This window comes from Mesoplodon densirostris, chromosome 10 (assembly GCF_025265405.1).
Source record: "Mesoplodon densirostris isolate mMesDen1 chromosome 10, mMesDen1 primary haplotype, whole genome shotgun sequence".
Classification (NCBI taxonomy): Eukaryota; Metazoa; Chordata; class Mammalia; order Artiodactyla; family Ziphiidae; genus Mesoplodon; species Mesoplodon densirostris.
This window is the reverse complement of record NC_082670.1, coordinates 52,341,655-52,364,210: the sequence shown is the minus strand read 5'-3', so window position 1 is coordinate 52,364,210 and position 22,556 is coordinate 52,341,655. Positions and strand designations below refer to the sequence as shown.

Below are 22,556 nucleotides of genomic sequence, written 5' to 3'. Positions count from 1 at the left end.
ACATATGTCCCCATATCTCTTCCCTCTTGTGTCTCCCTCCCTCCCACCCTCCCTATCCCACTCCTCTAGGTGGTCACAAAGCACCGAGCTGATCTCCCTGTGTTATGCGGCTGCTTTCCACTAGCTATCTATTTTACATTTGGTAGTGTATATATGTCCATGCCACTCTCTCAGTTTTTCCCAGCTTACCCTTCCCCCTCCCCATATCCTCAAGCCCATTCTCTAGTAGGTCTGCATCTTTCTTCCCATCTTGTCCCTAGGTTCTTCATGACCTTTTTTTTTTTTAGATTCCATATATATGTGTTAGCAAAAAGTCATGTACCAAAATGTTCATTGCAGCTCTATTTACAATAACCAGGACATGGAAGCAACCTAAGTGTCCATCGACAGATGAATGGATAAAGAAGATGTGGCACATATATACAATGGAATATTACTCAGCCATAAAAAGAAACGAAATTGAGTTATTTGTAGTGAGGTGGATGGACCTAGAGTCTGTCATACAGAGTGAAGTAAATCAGAAAAAGAAAAACAAATACCATATGCTAACACAAAATTTTTTTGATGTTTTAAAAAAATCTGTGTACTGGCTTATTTAAATGATTTATTTTCCAATTGTGATTTTTCTATTTCCTATTGATTCCTGCTTCTTTTCTATTTAGAGAAGACTTTTCAATATTTCTCTTAGGATAGGTTTAGTATCACTGTATTCTCTAAGTTTTTGTTATCTGAGAAATTCTTTTTTTTTTTTTCTTTTTTTTGCGGTATGCGGGCCTCTCACTGTTGTGGCCTCTCCCGTTGCGGAGCACAGGCTCCGGATGCGCAGGCTCAGCAGCCATGGGTCACAGGCCCAGCTGCTCCGCGGCATATGGGATCCTCCCAGACCGGGGCACGAACCCATATCCCCTGCATCGGCAGGCGGACTCTCAACCACTGCGCCACCAGGGAGGCCCTGAGAAATTCTTTATCCCTCCTTTTATTCTAAATGATAATCTTGCTGGGTAGAGTATCCTAGGTTCCAGGTTCTTCCCTTTCAAGACTTTGAATATATCTTACCACTCCTAGCCTGCAACATCTGTAGAGAAATCAGCTGATAGCCTTATGGGAGTTCCCTTGTAATGAATTCTTTGTTTTTCTCTTGGTGCCTTTAAAATCCTCTATTTAACTTTTGCCATTTTAGTCATAATATGTCTTGGTGTAGGTCTGTTGGGGTTCATCTTGTTTGGGATCCTCTGCACTTCCTATACCTGGATATCCATTTCCTTCTTTAGGTTTGGTAAATTTTCAGCCATGATTCTTCAAATATATTTTCTATCCCCTTTTTTCTTTCCTCTCCTTCTGGGATCCCTATTATGTGTAGATTGGCATGCTTCATATTATCCCATAGGTCTTGTATATTGCTTTCATTTTGTTTTCATTCGTCTTTCTTTCTGCTTTCAGATTTGGTGATTTCCATTATTCTATCTTCCAGATCACTTATTTGTTCTTCTGCATTATTCAATTTGCCATTTATTGCCTTTAGCTCAGTTTTCATCTCAGCAAATGAGTTTTATAATTTTTCTTGGTTCCTCTTTATAGTTTCTAGTTCCTTTTTATAGTAACTTGCATTTCTATTGATAGACTTTCTTAATCCCTTCAGTATTTTTATTACCTCCTTTTTGATCTCAGAGTCTATTAGACTGAAGAAATCTGTTTCATTGTTTGTTCTTTCAGGTGAATTCTCTTTATCTTTTAATGGGAGTGATTTCTCTGTTTCTTCATTTTACTTGTATTTCTCTGGCTCTATGAGTTTAGGAGAAAGAGTTATCTACTGTGGTCTTGGAGAGCTGTTTTTATGTGGGAGAGTTCCTGTGCAGCCTGCATGGGTTTAATATATTTGGTGCAAGTGCTGCTTTTAGTATGGATGTCTGCTGCATCTTTCCCCAGTGTGTATAGCTGTTATCCCTTTAATAGGGGGTGTTACTGGTGTTTTGATGACCAGAGTCTGCACTGGATATGAGTGGGCCCTCCTCTTTGCTCTGTGGTTGTCACAATCCTGTCAGGGACAGGGTCTACTTTCTAGTTTTTGGAGTAGACGCCCCCATATCCATTTCTGACTGCAGCATGAGGTAAGCAAGATTGAAACCCTCACACTAGGAGAGGAGCAACTGAGTATTCTTCAGCAGGAGCTGTCCACCCAAGAGTGTGCTCGGTGGTGTTGCCTGTCACCTGTTGTGTGAGCTCACAAAGTACACCATTGTTGGCACTGCTCTCGGCCCTCCCTTAACTGTGGGAATGCAATTGACCCCAGTGTCCCTCAGGTACTGTGTTCACAAAGCCACCAGTGCAGATCCATAGGCACCAATCCACTGAAGTCAGGTACCAGGACCACAGTAGTCATGCACTTGGACCCACTGTGGGAGCTATGGAAGCAGCCCAGACTCCGGCCCTGCCTCCTTGTGCATGCACCTGCAAAGCCCACAGCTGCTAATGCTGGACTTGCCCCAGCCACGGGAGCACCCATTGTCCACTTGGATGTCCTGCAGGCACTGAGTTTACAAGGCTGGAGGGGTGGCATAAATCTGCAGATTGCACAGCCACAGGGAGAGGGCTCAGATTCCAGCCCTGCTTCCTAAGTTGCACAACTCCTGGGGATGAACTCTGATTTCAGCCCCACCTCCGAATGTGGGCAGCCTGTTGGTGCTTGTGTGCTCCCAGAAGTCATAGAGGTGCCACTGCACCAGCTGTGAGCATGCTGAGAAAGAGGCTGCTATGATGGGCCCTGTCCCTCCCTTCCTGCGCCTGTTAACAACACTTCACTTCTATGGCAGACCTGGGCTCCTTCCTCCACATACCCCTGGTTGTGGCCCAAAGCATGGTCCTGCCCCTTTAGGCTGTCCCTGCACAGCTAGCCCCAGTCCTCTCCCTGGGTCTGTGTTCTGAACCCCAAGATTCAGCACCCAGCCCCTGCCCACAGCAGCAGATGCATGTCTCTGTCTGGGGAGTGCAGGGAGGTGGTGCAGACCCTCTGTGCTGGTCTCTTGCTGTTCTGCCTGCCTCAAGCCAGCTGCTACTCTCTCCTCTGAGCTTCTGGAGCTCCCTTTCTGTCCTGAGTGATCTCCCCACTGGTGAAGGGGTTTCCCAGGGTGAGGGAACCTTTCCTCTTTCACAGCTCCCTCCCAGGGGTACAGGTCCTGTCTCGCTTCCTTTATTTTTTTCTTTTGTCCTACTTGGTTATGTGGTGACCTCTCCTGCAATTTTGGCTGTCTGAGACCTTCTGTCAGCATTCAGTAGGTATTCTGTGAGAGTTGTTCCACATGTAGATGTATTTTTGACGTATTTCTGGGAGGAGGTGAGATCCACTTCCTATTCCACCATCTCGATTGGAGTCCCCAGAAGAGCCCTTTTATGTCAGTTAAGAAGGAATTTTCTTACACATTCTTCCAAACAGAACATACATGCCAAAGATGGGAGGTACACCTCTTAGCTCATGAGCCAAGAGAGGGCCCCACAGTGCTGGTCTGGGACTGCTGAGCCACCTCAGAGTTTCAGCCAGCCTGAGAGGCCACTGCTTTGAAAGATTCTGTTGTATCACCTATATTTCCACCTACTGGGTGAGCATTTACTTTGTCATCTGGTATGTCCAGAATTGAACTCACCACCTGCTTCCTTCCTTTGTCCACATCGAATATCATTGGAAGCTTCCATTATCATTCTGCTCAGTCTTTAAATCTTGTGGTCATTTTCAACTGTTTCACCTTATCTCTTGCATATCCTAAGTCATTAACACCTGGGGAATATTCATAGTGTAGGTGGTTTTGGTTGGCCTTTGATATTATAACCCTGGGTTCTAGCCCTGGTTCTGCCACTTACTAGCTATGCTCCTTGAGCAAATTACTTTACTTCTCAGATTCCTCATCTGTAAAATAGGGATAATGCCTACCTTACAAAGTAGTTGTAAGAACAAAATAGACTATCAAATGTATCTAGAATGTAGTAAGTACTCAATCAATGGCATAGGTGCTATCATTGTTATTAAGTGGGAATATTTGGTCTTCCATAGCTGTTCCTTCATTTTGGTTTCCACCTAGTCCAATCTCTTAGCACCCCTCTCTTGCACTAGTGTCGCACTTCTTGCTGATCTCCTTGTTCTCCAATTCATTTTGCCAGACTTTTGCCAGTGTTCCTAAATACTTATGTCCAGTTTCCTGCCTCACCATCTAACCCCGAGTCCCACCACCTAGGCCTCCATTATTTGCAGGAGCCTCCTCATGATCTGCCTATGTTCACCCTGAGGTCCCAGCCCCACCCAAATTGTTACATATATTGCTTCCAGGGTGATCTCTTCAAAACAGAAATCTGATCACGTCACACACACACACACACACACACACCACAGAACATTGTCCAGGGGGCTCTTAGTATAAAATGCCAAAATCTCCACCAATGGTGTTCACAGTCCTGTTTGATCCAAGTCCTGTCTCTCTCTCCACCCTCACCTCATACCACTCTTGCCCTTTGCTGTCTCCACACTGCCTACAGTGCCCATCTACCATGCTGCTTCCTCCCAAGTCTGCACATGCTCTTTCCTCTGCCTATAATGTTCTTCCCACTCCATCCTTTACTCACTCTTACTCTTTATTTTGCCTCTCAGCATAAGCATCATTTTCTCAGGAAAGCTTTCCCTAAGTTAAATCTTTCTGTTACCTCTTAGAACCACAGGACTTGCCTTCAATGCGTTCAGCATATTTGCAATTTTGCAAATACGCAAGTGGATATTTCACAGACATAATTCTCCCTAATTAGGCAGTAAGCTCAAAGAATACAATATTTAGCCACCATTGATTGTTTTCATTGTTTGGATCTGTGCATGGCACACACTAGTTGATTTAAAAAATATTCCCAGGGAGCTGCGGTTCAAGATGGTGGAGTAGAAGGATGTGCTCTCACTCCCTCTTGAGAGAGCACTGAAATCACAACTAACTACTGAACAATCATCGACAGGAAGACACTGGAACTCACCAAAAAAGATATGTCTCATCCAAAGACAAAGGAGAAGCCACAATGAGATGGTAGGAGGGTCACAATCACAATAAAATCAAATCCCATAACTGCTGGGTGGGTGACTCACAAACTGGAGAACACTTATACCACAGAAGTCCACCCACTGGAGTGAAAGTTCTGAGGCCCACATCAGGCTTCCCAAACTGGGAGCTCTGCAGCAGGAGGAGGAATTTCTAGAGAATTAGAATTTGAAGCCTAGCGGGATTTGGTTGCAGGACTTCAACAGGACTGGGGGAAACAGAGACTCCACTCTTGGAGGGCACGCACAAAGTAGTGTGCACACTGAGACTCAGGTGAAGGAGCAGTGACCCCATAGGAGACTCAACAGACCTACCTGCGAGTGTTGGAGGGTCTCCTGCAGAGGCGGGAGGTGGCTGTGTCTCACTGTGAGGACAAGGGTAATGGTGGCAGAAGTTCTGGGAAGTACTCCTTGGCGTGAGCCCTCCCAGAGTCTGCCATTAGCCCCACCAAAGAGCCCGGGTAGGCTCCAGTGTTGGGTCGCCTCAGGCCAAACAACTAACAGGGAGGGAACACAGCCCCACCCATCAGCAGAGAAGCATCCTCTTCTCAGTAAAGTTTTACTGAGCTCTGTGCACCAGAGCAACAGCCAGCTCTACCCACCACCAGTCCCTCCCTCAGGAAGCTTGCTGAAGACTCTTAGATAGCCTCATCCACCACAGGCAGAGAGCAGAAGCAAGAAGAACTACAATCCTGCAGCCTGTAGAACAAAAACCACATTCACAGAAAGAGAGACAAGATGAAAAGGCAGAAGGCTATGTACCAGATGCAGGAACAAGATAAAACCCCAGAAAAACAACTAAATGAAGTGGAGATAGGCAACCTTCCAGAAAAAGAATTCAGAATATGGGTAGTAAAGATGATCCAGGACCTCGGAAAAAGAATGGAGGCAAAGATAGAGAAGATGCAAGAAATGTTTGACAAAGACTGAGAAGAATTAAAGAACAAACAAACAGAGATGAACAATACAATAACTGAAATGAAAACTACACTAGAAGGAATCAATAGCAGAATGACTGAGGCAGAAGAATGGATAAGTGACCTGGAAGACAGAATGGTGGAATTCACTGCTGCAGAACAGAATAAAGAAAAAAGAATGAAAAGAAATGAAGACAGCCTGAGAGACCTCTGGGGCAACATTAAATGCAACAACATTTGCATTATACGGGTTCTAGAAGGAGAAGGGAGAGAGAAAGGACCTGAGGAAATCTTTGAGGAGATTATAGTCGAAAACTTCCCTAACATGGGTAAAGAAATAGCCACCCAAGTCCAGGGAGTGCAGAGAGTCCCATACAGGATAAACCCAGGGAGAAACACACTAAGACACATAGTAATCAAATTGGAAAAAATTGAAAACAAGGAAAAATTATTGAAAGCAGCAAGGAAAAAATGACAAAAAACATACATGGGAACTATCATAAGGTTAACAGCTGATTTCTCAGCAGAAACTCTACAAGCCAGAAGGGAGTGGCATGACATTTTAAAGTGATGAAAAGGAAGAACGTACAACTAAGATTACTCTACCTGGCAAGGATCTCATTCAGATTCGATGGAGAAATCAAAAGCTTTACAGACAAGCAAAAGCTAAGAGAATTCAGCACCACCAAACCAACAAATGCTAAAGGGAATTCTCTAAGTAGGAAAAACAGAGAAGAGAGGAACCTACAAAAACAAACCCCAAACCATTAACAAAATGGTAATAGGAACATACATATCGATAATTACCTTAAATGTGAACAGATTACAGGCTCCAGTGAAAAGACACAGGCTCACTGAATGGGTACAAAAACAAGACCCATATATATGCTGTCTACAGTAGACCCACTTCAAACATAGGGACACATACACACTGAAAGTGAGGGGATGGAAAAAGATATTTCATGAAAATGGAAATCAAAAGAAAGCTGGAGTAGCAATATCAGATAAAATAGACTTTAAAATAAAGAATGTTACAAGAGACAAGGAAGGACACTACATAATGATCAAGGGATCACTCCAAGAAGATATAACAATTATAAATATATATGCACCCAACAGCAGGGCACCTCAATACATAAGGCAACTGCTAACAGCTATAAAAGAGGAAATCGATAGTAACACAATAATAGCAGTGGACTTTAACACCTCACTTACACCAATGCACAGATCATCCAAACAGAAAATTAATAAGGAAACACAAGCTTCCCTGGTGGGGCAGTGTTTGAGAGACCACCTGCCGATGCAGGGGACGTGAGTTCGTGCCCCGGTCTGGGAAGATCCCCCATGCTGCGGATCAGCTGGACCCGTGAGCCATGGTCACTGAGCCTGTGCGTCCGGAGCCTGTGCTATGCAATGGGAGAGGCCACAACAGTGAGAGGTCCGTGTACAGAAAAAAAAAAAAAAAAAAAGGAAACACAAGCTTTAAATCACAAAATAGACCAGATAGATTTAATTGATATTTATAGGACATTCTATTAAAAAACAGATTACACTTTTTTCACAAGTGCATGTGGAACATTCTTCAGGATAGCTCACACCTTGGGTCACAAATCAAGCCTCAGTAAATTTAAGAAAATTGATATCATATCAAGCATCTTTTCTGATGACAACACTATGAGATTAGAAAACAACTACAGGGAAAAAAAGTAAAATAATACAAACACATGGAGGCTAAACAATACATTACTAAATAACCAAGAGATCACTGAGGATGTCAAAGAGGAAATCAAGACATACCTAGAGAAAAATGGTAATGAAAACACGATGATCCAAAACCAATGGGATGCAGCAGAAGCAGTTCTAAGAGGGAAGTTTATAGCAATACAAGCCTACCTCAAGAAACAAGAAACATCTGAAATAACCTAACTTTACACCTAAAGGAACTAGAGAAAGAACAAACAAAACCCAAACTTAGTAGAAGGAAAGAGATCATAAAGATCAGAGCAGAAATAAATGAAATAAAAATCAATAAAGCTAGAAGCTGGTTCTTTGAGAAGATAAACAAAATTGATAAACCATTAGCCAGATTCATCAAGAAAAAGAGGGAGAGGACTCAAATCAATAAAATTAGAAATGAAAAAGGAGAAGCTACAACAGACACTGCAGAAATACGAAGCATCCTAAGAGACAACTACAAGCAATTCTATGCCAATAAAATGGACAACCTGGAAGAAATGGCAAATTCTTAGAAAGGTATAACCTTCCAAGACTGAACCAGGAAGAAATAGAAAATATGAACAGACCAATCAAAAGTAATGAAATTGAAACTGTGATTAAAAATCTTCCAACAAACAGAAGTCCAGGACCAGGCTTCACAGGTGAATTCTGTCAAACATTTAGAGAAGAACAAACACCTATCCTTCTCGAACTCTTCCAAAAAATTGCAGAGGAAGGAACACTGCCAAACTCATTCTCTGAGGCCACTGTCACCCTGATACCAAAACCAGACAAAGATACTACAAAAAAATAAAATTACAGACCAATATCACTGATGAATATAGATGCAAAAATCCTCAACAGAATACTAGGAAACAGAATCCAACAACACATTAAAAGGATCATACACCTTGATCAAGTGGGATTTATCCCAGGGATGCAAGGATTCTTCAATATACACAAATCAATCAATGTGATACATCATATTAACAAATTGAAGGAAAAAATGATATGATCATCTCAATAGAGGCAGAAAAAGCTTTTGACAAAATTCAGCACATATTTATGATAAAAACTCTCAGAAAGTGAACATAGAGGGAATCTACCTCAACATAATAAAGTCCATATATGACAAACCCACAGCAAACATAATTCTCAATGGTGAAAAACTGAAAGCATCTCCTCTAAGAGCAGGAACAAGACAAGGATGTCCATTCTCACCACTATTATTCAACATAGGTTTGGAAGTCCTAACCATGGCAATCAGAGAAGAAAAAGAAATAAAAGGAATCCAAATTGGAAAAGAAGTAAAGCTGTCACTGTTTGCAGATGACATGATACTATACATAGCGAATCCTAAAGATGCCACCAGAAAACTACTAGGGCTAATCAATGAATTTAGTAAAGTTTCAGGATACAAAATTAATGCACAGAAATCTCTTGCATTCCTATACACGATGAAAAATCTTAAAGAGAAATTAAGGAAACATTCCCATTTACCATTTCAACAAAAAGAATAAAATACCTAGGAATGAACCTACCTAGGGAGACAAAGGACCTGAATGCAGAAAACTATAAGATACTGCCAAAAGAAATTAAAGATAATACCAACAAATGGAGAGATATACCATGTTCTTGGATTGGAAGAATCAACATTGCGAAAATGACTCTGCTACCCAAAGCACATTACAGATTCAATGCAATCCCAGTCAAAATACCAATGGCGTTTTTCACAAAACTAGAACAAAAAACTTCACAATTTGTGTGGAATCACAAAACACCCTGAATAGCCAAAACAATTTTCAGAAAGAAAACCGAAGCTGGAAGAATCAGCCTCCCTGACTTCAGGGTATACTACAAAGCTACAGTAAACAAGACATTATGGTATTGGCACAAAAACAGAAATATAGATCAATGGAACAGGATAGACAGCCCAGAGATAAACCCTCGCACCTATGGTCACTTTATCTTTGTTAAAGGAGGCAAGAATATACAATGGAGAAAAGACAGCCTCTTCAATAAGTGGTGCTGGGAAAACTAGACAGCTACATGTAAAAGAATGAAATTAGAACACTCCCTAACACCATATACAAAAGTAAACTCAAAATGGATTAGAGACCTAAATGTAAGACCGGACACTATAAAACTCTTAGAGAAAAACATAGGAAGAACACTCTTTGACATAAATCAGAGCAAGATCTTTTTTGATCCACCTTGTAGAGTAATGGAGGTAAAAACAAAAATAAACAAATGGGACCTAATGAAACTTCAAAGATTTTGCAAAGCAAAGGAAACTACAAACAAGATGAAAAGATAACCCTCAGAATGGGAGAAAGTATTTGCAAATGAATCAGTGGACAAAGGATTAATCTCCAAAATATATAAACAGCTCATGCAGCTCAATATTCAAGAAACAGACAACCCAATCCAAAAATGGGCAGAAGACCTAAATAGACATTTCTCCAGAGAAGACATACAGATGCCAAAAAACACATAGAAAGCTGCTCAACATCACTAATTATTAGAGAAATGCAAATCAAAACTACAATGAGGTATCACCTCACACCAGTTAGAATGGGCATTATCAGAAAATCTACAAACAACAAATGCTGGAGAGGGTGTGGAGAAAAGGGAACCCTCTTGCACTGTTGGTGAGAATGTAAACTGATACAGACACTATGGAGAACAGTACGGAGGTTCCTTAAAAACTAAAAATTGAACTACAATGTGACCCAGCAATCCCACTACTGGGCATATACCCAGAGAAAACCATAATTCAAAAAGACACATGCACCCCAATGTCCATTGCAGCACTATTTACAATAGCCAGGACATGGAAGCAACTAAAATTCCCATCGACACACGAATGGATAAAGAAGATGTGGTACATATATACAATGGAATATTACTCAGCCATAAAAAGGAATGAAACTGAGTCATTTGTAGAGACGTGGATGGATCTAGAGACTGTCATACAGAGTGAAGTAAGTCAGAAAGAGAAAAACTACTATCGTATATTAATGCATATATGTGAAACCTAGAAAAATGGTACAGATGAACTGGTTTACAGGGCAGAAATTGAGACACAGATGTAAAGAAGAAAAATATGGACACCAAGGGGGGAACGTGGGGGTGGTTGTGTGATGAATTGGGACATTGGGATTGACGTATATACACTAATATGTATAAAATGGACAACTAATAAGAACCTGCTATTTTAAAAAAAGAATACTCCCTGGAGACTTCCCTGGTGGTCCAGTGGTTAAGACTCTGTGCTTCCAATGCAGGGGCCATGGGTTTGATCCCTGGTCAGGGAGCTAAGATTCCACATGCCATGTAGTGTGGCTAAAAAATATTTAAAAATTTAAATTAAAAACATGTTTTGAATAAAAAATACTCCCTGAATTAAAGAATAACACTTGTCTTCCTCTCTTGAACCTAAATCCCCAAGCCTCTATAACATGGACTAATGTCATAGCCCTTTATCACTTTGCCATTAATATGCAATACCCAGACTTTTCCCTCAAGTTCCTCTCACCTGGAATGTCCACTTGACTTCCTTGCATCCCATCCAGATCCAGTTTTTGAGTTTCAGCTCTAGTGTTTCTTCTACAGAGCTTCTGAAAACCATGCTGGTCTTCATGAAGCATCCTTGTTTTTGTAAGTTTAGATCTCACCACCTCATGTCACACTTCATTATTTAATGCATTGCCCTCTTGTTTTATGTACATTAGCCTATTTTTCCAGTCAAGTTACAAGTCTCATGGAGGCCAGATCATTTCTGTATCCTCCGTGGTGCCCAGCATGGTGCTAATAAGCTGGGCAGATCATCAGTGTATGTGGATTGAAAGGTTTACATTTCTGATTTACAAAACATGCTCAGGTCACATAGTAAGGGGCAAAAAAGATTTGCTGAAGGAATATAGTATATGTCAAGAAACTGAACTGCAAAACGAAGTTCTGGAAATTTCCTAGGATAAAAATAAATATACCTGCGTCTCAAACACAAGACTAAAGATTTTAGTCCTTGGCTTCTTCCATGGGCCAATCCCTCTGAGAATTCACAGTTCTTAGGCTAGAAGACTGCTAGTGTGACACAGGCTCTGGAAATATCAAACACTCCTCTCTTCAAGGTTTGAATCAATGAAAAGAACTTGTCCTGTCATCTTTTTTTTGTTGTTGTTGTTGCGGTACTCAGGCCTCTCACTGTTGTGGCCTCTCCCATTGTAGAGCACAGACTCCGGATGCGCAGGCTCAGCGGCCATGGCTCACAGGCCCAGCCGCCCCGCAGCATGTGGGATCTTCTCATACCAGGGCACGAACCCGTGTCCCCTGCATCAGCAGGTGGACTCCCAACCACTGCGCCACCAGGGAAGCCCTGTCCTGTCATCTTAAAATGACTCTTTTGACCTCTCCATGTCACAATTCACATATAGTACTGTGCATCTTCCTGTCTGTGAAATCTTCAGGATTCCAAGGTGTTCACTTAATAATTAAGTTGACTTAAATAAGCTTTCTAAGAAATAATTGGGATGAACATTTCAGGCAGCCAAATTACTCCTATGTTCAACCATATGAAAAAAAATCCATTTGAAGTCACTTGCAAGGTAATACCAGGAAATCATTTTCAGCATTACAAGACATATTAAGAAGTTCAGTTGGAATAATCTACTACCTTAGATATTAGAACTACAAAATGCTTAAGGCTATCTGCATTGCCTCCTAACAGCACTGATGAGAAAGTTATTAAGTGAATAAAATCTTCCTGCATTACACTATTACAGTCTTACAATCTTGTCATTTTACAGATGGGTTATTAATTTTATCAGTTGTCACTAAAGTAAGGAAAATAAATTTTCAAGAATATAAAAGGATGATTCTATCTTTTTTTCTAATGTGTAGCATTCGTTGGCAATATGGAGACTGGAAAACTCAAAAATGATTTTTATTTATAGTATCCAAAGCATATTGATGGAATAATGATCAATTGCTAATATAAAATGTTTATATTAAGGTATAAAATGCATAAGGTATACAGTGAGGTACATGTACAGCTCCATGAACTTTTACATGTATATTCACGCATGTGACCACCACCCACATCGACATATAGAACACTTCCAGCCCAGAAGAAGGCTCCTGCCTGCCTTTTCCTGGTCAAACTCTACTACCGCTACAATGTAATCATTGTCCTGATCTCTGTCACCATTGGTTAGCTTTTCTCGGTTGTGAAAATATGTGTAAATGAAGTTATACATTGTGTATCCTTTTGTGTCTGGCTTCTTTTGCTCAACGCTCATCCATCTTGCTGTGTATATTCATAGTGTGTTCTTTTTCATGTTTGGCAAAATTCCATTGGATAAGCACACCACAATATATTTATCTATCCTGTGGACATTTGGAGGTTTTCCAGTTTTTGATTATTATGAATAAATGTGCTACAAATATTCTTGTACATGTCTTTTGATGAACAAGTACTCATTTCTCTTGTGTGTGTATATCCAAGAGTGGGATTGTTGGCTCAAAGGGTGGGCATATTTGTGAACTACCAAATAATTTTCTCAAATGAATGAACGGTGATATATTTTAATTCATGAATAGAGTTAGTGAATCCAAGGTAACTACTGTTGAATAGTCTAAATTGTGCCTTTTGTTTCTGGTTTATTAATATGTATCGACATTTTTAAAGTATATTGTTTTATACAGGCACAAAAACTTGGCCAACATGTTAGTTGGAATTAAAAGTGAAAGGATTTTGAAAGTTTCATTTAAAAATTCATCCTTATAGAATGGCATTAAACAATTGGAACTTTAATAAGTTCTGGCATTTAGTGAATTATTCTTTCCTTTACAGTGTTGGAAATTAATGTTTGGAGATTAAAATTAATTAATTGTAATTTAGGGGCTTCCCTAGTGGCGCAGTGGTTGAGAGTCTGCCTGCCGATGCAGGGGACACGGATTCGTGCCCTGGTCCGGGAAGATCCCACATGCCGTGAAGCGGCTGGGCCCGTGAGCCATGGCTGCTGAGCCTGCACATCTGGAGCCTGTGCTCCACAATGGGAGAGGCCACAACACTGAGAGGCCCGCGTACCACCAAAAAAAAAAAAAAAAGTAATTTAGAAAAATGTATTAAGAAATGTGTTTGCCTTTGTCAAACAAGAATGATTTGGACTAAAAATGATGTTTTGTTGAATGATTGGAGTTTATTCCTCCTACACCTGACAAAAATAACATTTTGTTATCCCAGGCCCATGCCATTATTTTTCTATCCATTTTTATTTTGTTCTCATAAAGCTATATAGTGTTTTTTTTTTATTTTCATGTGACCAGGAATTATCTACTTGCTTTCACTGTAATTTGCCTGCATCTAATTTATCATTTTTTTGAAAGGAAGAAGATTGGTCTTTATCTGTATACAAGGGATTTACAACTGAAGAGCACTAATTTTTCTGGGCAGAGACGCACACAGAGGTCTCATGTCATTTGATTCTGAATGCAAAATAAGATGCAGTTTTGCTTTTTCTGTTTCAGTTATCTCAGGGATCTCCAGAACCAATTGAGCCCAACTTTTTCACAGCAGATTACCATTTATTGCATCATTCATCAGGTCGAAACAGCCTATCCCCAAATAACCCAACAAGTAATGGTATTCAACACAGGAAATCTGGCTTTCACAAAGAAATAGATTGTTTGGATCAACAGCTATCCTTAAAAGATCATCTTCAATTTAAAATGAAAATAGAGCTTATTTTTATTATCTATGGTGACAGTTGGAAGGACATACAGTAGGAATTTAGAAATTCCCTGAGATTTATTTTACACACTTGTGACACCTTCCTTGATCATTTATTAATACCGTAAGCAAACAGAATCTGTGTGGGTAAATTGTATTTCCTTTTACTTCTTCTTATCTGATGATGGTAAATCAAATGCCCCAAAACATCCAGGGAGATAAAAAGCAGAAAGGAAGAACTTGAATAAAACAGAAAATTTGAAACTTACCTGAAGAATCCACATCAGACATATTTAATTTTTTTTCTTTTTTGAAAAAATTTCTCATAGGGAGGCAATATAACATAGGGATTAAAGGTATGTATTCTGTAAACCAGGATGCCTAGATTCAAATCTCAGCTCAACCACTTAGTAGCTGACCTTGAGAAAATTATTTGACCTCACTGAACCCCAGTCTTCTTGCCTGTAAAATGGGAACAAAAATGGTAACCATCTTAGGATTATTGCAATGATCAGTGTAAATATATAAAAAGTACTTAGCCAATAGTAGGGACTCAGCATAATGTAATTTTTCTTGTGATATTTGACCTCAGAAGAGATCTTCAAGCTACTCTGAGGTTACAGAATTCTTAAGTAATTTCTGAATCCCTGTAAACTATAGTTATATCTCTCAGTGGTGCAGACAGATGTGAAGATTTTACCGTTAAATGAAGACTTGTCATCTACTCACACACACACAAAAAAGCTTAATTCTGTTGTGCTTTTGAAGTTGCCTAATTTAGGCAAATCACTTCATGTATTAATTATCAAACTTTCCCTAAGTCTTGGACTCCTAGGATACAGCTAAACTGGGTAGACAGAACTTCATTTAAAATCGTCCCTGAGAAATCTGTAAGATCGAGATAAACTGTTATCTAAAGTCATTTGCTTTTATTTGTTTTTAATTGAACTATAGTTTATTTATAATATTGTGTTAGTTTCAGGTGTACAGCAAAGTGATCCATATATATATATATATATATATATATATATATATATATATTCTTTTTCAGATTCTTTTCCTTTTCCATTATAGGTTATTAAAAATATTGAATATAGTCCCCAGTGTTATACAGTAAATCATTATTGTTTATATATTTTATATATAGTAGTGTGCATCTGTTAATCCCATAGGCCTAATTTATCCCTCCCCCCACCTTTCCCCTTTGGTAACCATAGGTTTGTTTTCTATGTCTGTGAGTCTGTTTCTGTTTTGTAAATAAGTTCATTTGTATTATTTTTTAGATTCTGCAGCTAAGTGATATCATACAATGTTTGTCTTTCTGACTTACTTCACTTAGTATGATGTGGTATATATATATATATATACCATTGAATATTAGCCATAACAAAAGAAAACAATCTTGCCATTTGCAGCAACATGGATGGATCCAGAGATTATCATACTAAGTGAAGTAAAGTCATTTGCATCCCCCTGGGCAGGTAGGTCAGTCACAGGCCAGACTTCTTACCACAGCAGCCTTGCTAAGTGAAGAGCTCTGGTAGAAGTCTCTCAGCGGCCTGAGAGGGAGTTGACAGGCTCTTCCAGAAGCTGGATGCCCCGCCCCAGAGCAGACCAGGTGTGTCCCTAGTCATGGCAGCCTGGACAAAAACAAAGACAGCAGAACCACGGAGCACTTTGGGCAACACCTTTAAGCTGGGCTTGAAAAACAAGCTGCCAGCACTCACATCCTTGTGAGTCCTCTTAAACTTCAATCCATTCTCTTTTTTCTCTCCGAAGTAAGTGGCAGGGGAGCTCCTGGGCCTCCATGTGATAAGTGTTGATTGACCTGAGTGGAAACTGGTCAACATTGCTTTGGGTGGTGTTGGGGTTGGTTAATATGCTGGTATATCATACTCAGACCAAACCTCAAAAGAATTACTGTCTTCTGATTTTAAATGTATTTTATTCCCTCCTGGAAGCCATAGCCAAGGGTCAGACCTTTGTTTTCCTCCTCTGGCTATTTCTGCCTTCCTCTAAGAATTTGGTTTTTTTCTAGCACATATCTCCTCTTTTTGCCTTGTGGATTAGGGATAGTTTCTTAATCTTTTCTTTGCCTATCAGGAAGTTTGTGTTTAGAACCACTCCTCACCTATCCTTACAGACACACACACATACACACACACACACACACACACACACACACACACACACCTAACTTAATTGGCCAATTTATACCATGAGCAATGCCCATAAATCTTATGTATTATTTTGTGATGGCCACCCCAAAAGCCAAGATAATTTGGAATGTGTTTGTAAGTACTCATCTTCATCACTAAGAAACTGACCTCTTTTCACTGCATGTGAGTCATAATTACCAATAAAATCTAAGAAAACATGAATCAAATGTCAGGCTTTTCATAATTTATCTATTTCAGGTCTACCCTACAGCTTTGATTTGGAGCAGGGGATAACATATGAACAGATGCAGGTGAGGTTTTTGCAGTGCCTCTAAATGATTTTATTTTGTTGCTTTTAATTCAGTACTAACCTGATTTATTTTTTAACTTTAGATTGTGATTGAAGAAGTCCTAGAGGAAAGTGGTTATTACAATTTTACTTCTAACAGGTGAGATCCAGAAATGTGAAAATTCAATTTAGACCATTGGATATTAGATCTAATTTCTCTATCCTTGTTTCTAGAGGTTTTCCCCGACCTTCTATTTTAAACACCTTTGTAAAATATCTTGGCTTAGACTTGATACAACTGTGAGTAGAATGTATGTTGACCATCTTTTATATGGATGCAGCTGCTGTATTCTTGGTTGAAAAAGAAAGGGTGATGGCTTCCCTTGTGGCGCAGTGGTTGAGAGTCCGCCTGCCGATGCAGGGGACACGGGTTCGTGCCCCGGTCTGGGAAGATCCCACATGCCTCAGAGCAGCTGGGCCCGTGAACCATGGCCGCTGAGCCTGCACTTCCGGAGCCTGTGCTCCGCAATGGGAGAGGCCACGACAGTGAGAGGCCCACGTCCTGCAAAAAAAAAAAAAAAAAAAGAAGGGGTGATCACTTAGTAGTAATTTACTCCTACATAATGAAATGGAAAATTATTTCTACATTGTTTTTTTTAAATTAATCATGTTTGTCCCGTATTGGAAGAGCCGAAACTCAAATGTCCATGACTAAAATCTAGCAATTATTTGTATAGAATGCAAGGGGGAAAATGCAACTAAACAAAGAATCACTTCTGGTGAATTTAAGATATGTTTGTAGGAAAGGGATTTGTTGTTATGTGTTCCCATTTGCTTACCCTAAATAAGAGACTGCAGTTTACTGGGAATGTGTGTTATCTTCTAAAATGATCATTATTGGTGCTCTAAAAATATACTCTATTTTATCCATTTCATTCAGTTATGGATTCCTGCAATTTTACTATTGGGCACAGTTTAGGGCACAAAGATTAGAGTACAATTAGTTTGAGAGGCAGTTCCAAGAAACTCTGGCAAAGGATTGAAGAAATAATTCAATAAAGATTTCATTTTCAAGTAAGTTACCATTGTGGTGGTTGGAGCTTGATCCCCTTGTGGAAATCTGAGGGCCAGTGGAGAACATGTACCTCAATTCTCCCACTTATGGACTGAGGGATCTGGGATGGTATTTATCTCTAATTTCCATTAGTCATCGTTTGAGGCCTTTTTCCCCAGAGGATGTTAGTTCCCTGGCATTTCTGGCCTTCTGTAAGGGTGGACAAAGCAGATTCTAGAGACCAGAGATATCCTCAGGAAAAGAAACACAGGTGTTGGCCATAGGGAATCAGGCCAGCATGCTTTCAAGTGCTTTGAATGAGGGGATATGGACGCTGACAGTGTCTGCTATACATGAGCTGTCTCTTGACTTTTCCAAGGAGCCCACTCATAACAGAAGCATCAAATTGACCATGAGTAACCACGTACACATCCTATATGGCCAAAGTTGCTTTAGGAGGCATAGTCCAGTGGAGTTTGTTTTCCCTAAGTGGCCTTTTCTTCCTGGAGGAATAGCCTTCCTGTCTAGCTAATGAAGCTGTTGACCACTATTTAAATTATTCTAGAAGTCTTCCCCAGAGATAACTGTTAGCCATGGAAAGAGAAAGAGGTCTCAAGAACATTCTATTAAGGTCATTATATTGAAATTAGTATCTTTTTTGAAGTTAGGTTAGCCATTTTTTCCCCTGTTTCAATGAGTTGTTCTTATGAATCACAGATAAGATTATTCAGCTGCTTGCTCTTTTGGCTTGATAATATATTTCCAAAATACTACCTTTGTACATTTAGTCCTGTTGTGATGTGTAACTGCAGAGAAATGATGAGTAATTCTTATTTTCCAAAGGTATATTGGAAATCACCATCTCCATAATCACTCTTCTCCCTCCAACCCTGGAGGGATTTTGAATTTTCATTTTTTCCTCTTGATCTGAGTACATCCAGCCTTCCATGGATAGTATGAATGTCTCTGCTCTTGACTCTTGGCAACTTATTATTTCAAGTGCCATTGGCTTGTAGCGGGGCAAAAGTCATGCTTATCATTTTTTTAATCACATTTTCTAAGAGATTCAGATTCATCCATCATGGGCAATAGATGTCTTCAAATTTTTTCAGAAAATCAGCTAAATATAATGAAAAACCAGGGGTGTAAGGAACTTAGAGAAGCTCTTATAAGAGCTCTTATTTTTCCTTTTTTAGAAATAGAAATAGTAATTCCAGTCTTATTTTGAAATTTATGGTTATCCTTTTCAATTCTACAATTGTTAAGTTTTTAAAAAATCAAACATTACTTCTACTTTCAAAGACATATCCCTGTATTAAAAGAAGTTGCAGATTTTCTTCTTATGGTAAATAGACAATAAGAGGCCTAATGACAAAGGTGAAAATTATTTACAGTTATATTCAGAATTGTGAATATAATATGAAGATATTTAAATGATCAAGTTACAGTAATATATGATGGAAATGACATCAAATTTTCTTAAAATGTTCCAAATTAAAATGAATCATCCATTTAAAAACCCATTTAACCAGGGGCTTCCCTGGTGGCGCAGTGGTTGGGAGTCCGCCTGACAATGCAGGGGACATGGGTTAGTGCCTTGGTACAGGAAGATCCTACATGCCACGGAGCAGCTGGCCTCGTGAGCCATGGCCACTGAGCCTGCACATCCGGAGCCTGTGCTCAGCAGCGGGAGAGGCCACAGCAGTGAGAGGCCCGTGTACCACAAAAAATAAAAAATATTTAAGAAAAAATTAAAAAATAAAAATAAAAATCCATATAACCATGATACTCCCTTTTCAGTTCCTAATAGCAGTGATAAAATATATAATTGGGGGGACAGTTTTCACGGTTTACCAGTAAAAGTAACCCTTGGTTGTGCTTAAAGCCGTTACTTGTTTACCAAAGTTCCCAATTAGTTTCCAAGAAGTAAGTCAGGCTCCACATAAAAGTACCTAATACTTCACAAACTGAAAGTGCACATAATTCCAAATATGAATCAGATCAGCTGTGACAGTCATGATTTTTCCGTACTCAAAGGATAGAGGATGCTAAATATCACAGGACGTGTAGAGGTAATTAGAATCGGTACTTAGAATCAGTAGAGTGTATTTTCCCAAGTAAGTTTTGTAAATAGCCAATATTATCAAAGATGCTAATAGATGTTATATGAAAAATAAAGTTCCATGACCAAATATATTTGGGAAACCCTGAATGTACATTTTTCCATTTTTGGAGAATGTTGACACACATGACTATTGAAAACTTTGAGATATACTTTAGGAAAGAAGTCTGTTGACCTTGTTTACCCAGTGATTTTTCATCTTTTACTTGGAACACGAGTTGAGGAAACCTTCCCTAGCAATGTGGTTTGAAATAAGAAGCATTGTTTTAACTCCTCTACCAGTATCTAGTCAGATCTGCTATTGTTCTCATAATCATCATCATCATCTTAATTGTCATCATAGCCATCATTGCAAAATATTATTAAATGATCTTGATTAATAACCATGCAAAGGGAATTACATACATAAGTCCTGTATTACTCAAGCTTACAGCTTAAGACTGTCAGTTCAAACTTATACACACATCTACAAAGCATCCAGACAGCAGCTAAAGCATTAAGCCAAGACCTGGCACATTTCAGCTTAGATCATAGGGTTTATGTTTAGTTAGGGTTAGAGACATATCATTCTCAAATGGAAAGTCTCAGGATAAGGCCATTATCTAGCTATTAGCTGTCTTTGGGGAAAATACCTAGAACTGTTTAAGTAATGGTGAGACTGCTTGGGCAGTTGGTAGGAAGAATGTCTCAGGCACAACATACTGCATTAGTTAAAGAAAGTGGTAACAAAAATAGAAACAGCAGCAAGGAGCCCTAACCCAAATGAGGGATTTGTGAAGGGGAAGTAGGACTGAGTTGAGAGTGCAAGAAAAATGAAACAAGGTCAAAATAAACTGGGCCAGCCCCAGGTGGGCTCTATTTGTGGTCATTTGCAGGGATGTATGATTACCTATATTTTGCACACATTAATATTTAGCTTCCTTACCGGAAGGATACAGCCTGGCATGCCTTCATTTTATCATTGTTGTAATGAGAGTAAAACTGTTGAGTTTTGTGAGTGAATAGATGACCAGCATACCATTCTTATATACTTAGGGGCACATATTGATATTTTACTTTGTAACAATGAAATATGTGTTGAGAGAAAAAGAAATCTACATTGAATCAACTTGCATTGCTTTAAAACAGATATTTAATGTACAGGTTACTTTGGATGGGTATTAATTAGTTCCTATTACGTTTATAATTTGAGAAAGAAAATGTTAGCTCTGAACTTCAGCAAAAGGCAACTTTCTAAAAATCTCCCCATTCCATTATGTTTAGAATCACCTTTTTATTCATTGTGATTTATTTATTTATATACCTGAGCTACTGCTTTTGAAATTGAATATGTGAACTAAAATATTTGAGACTGTAGAGAACTCTTTCCACTTCTGAATCTTCTTGGTATCACTCCTATCCATGGGGGACGAAGAATCACCCAACCAAAAGATGAAAGTGCTGCATTTTGAATGGACTTGGTTTTCCCAGTGAAGATCAAGTTCTGGACTTCAACCACTACTGGCAAGATGCCCAAAGATTGGGTGCTGCTAAAACAGTGTGGAAGAGAAAAGACCAACATGCCATGGTGCCTGCAGGACCTCTTTCTGGAGGTCCGGTGCTAAGAGGCTTCATCTTTGGGACACATATATACAGGATGACAGGGCTCCCAGTGTGCTTCTGGGAGAAAATGCTGCAAAATTCATCTGTGAGAAGAAAACCCACTCCTTGCAAACTTTCCTCCAAGTTAAAAAATAAAATACTTGTCATATTTTTCAAAGGAACCTACTTAGAATTGCTGAAACTATGTTTAAAGGCATCTAGCCTTCTATGTATAAAAGATAGTTTTAGATAAAGAAAATTATAGAACTCAGAACAGTAATATATTGGGTGATTCACTGTATCCCTCAATATAGAACTCAGAACAGTAATATTTTGGGTGATTCACTGTATCCCTCAATTTTTTTAATCTTAAAAGAAATTCAGAATATGTGATCGAATTATTTTGTAGTTTTATTTGTTTGTTTTAATGAAAGGATTGGTTTTCTCTTAACCAGTTGGGTACTAGTGGTCTTGAACAGTATTTGTAACCTTGCACAGCCTCTGGGAATAACTGTCAACTTGTTAAGCTAACAATGTATTGATGTATAGTTTGTGTATATGTATATATGCATGGGGGGAGGGAGGTTTTGATTAGGCTAATGCTTTTCTGCTAATCAAACTCATAGTGTTTTTAGGGCACTTTGAAGAGTCATAGAGTCTATGAAAGAGATGCAATATTCCATATTCTAAGTCCCTCCTAACTGAAATTATCAACATTGCTTTTAAATTTTTATTGCTTGAGAATTTGAAATGAAAATAAGTTATATAATAAAATATAAATGTCTTCTTTATTCATTGAAACGTCTCTAGAAAGAGAACTCAGAGCACCAAAACAGTGTCCCATTCCTGTGTGGGGATAATTTATGGTGAAAATTCTCTAGATTCTTATTGGGCTAAAAATCTCTTCAACTGGCTTCTTGTAA

At 39.2% G+C, this 22,556-nt stretch overlaps 1 protein-coding gene across 1 annotated transcript in view; it reads left to right on the top strand.

Annotated features, from left to right (window-relative positions):
* The window catches only part of NEK10 (NIMA related kinase 10), a 290,867-nt gene extending 273,827 nt beyond the window's left edge, over positions 1 to 17,040 (top strand). The window contains exons 36-38 of the mRNA XM_060109508.1: positions 14,227 to 14,335; positions 16,846 to 16,898; positions 16,981 to 17,040. Coding sequence (XP_059965491.1) covers positions 14,227 to 14,335; positions 16,846 to 16,898; positions 16,981 to 17,040 — 222 coding nt within the window. The remainder of the gene's footprint in view (positions 1 to 14,226; positions 14,336 to 16,845; positions 16,899 to 16,980) is intronic.
* The last annotated feature ends 5,516 nt before the right edge of the window (positions 17,041 to 22,556 follow it).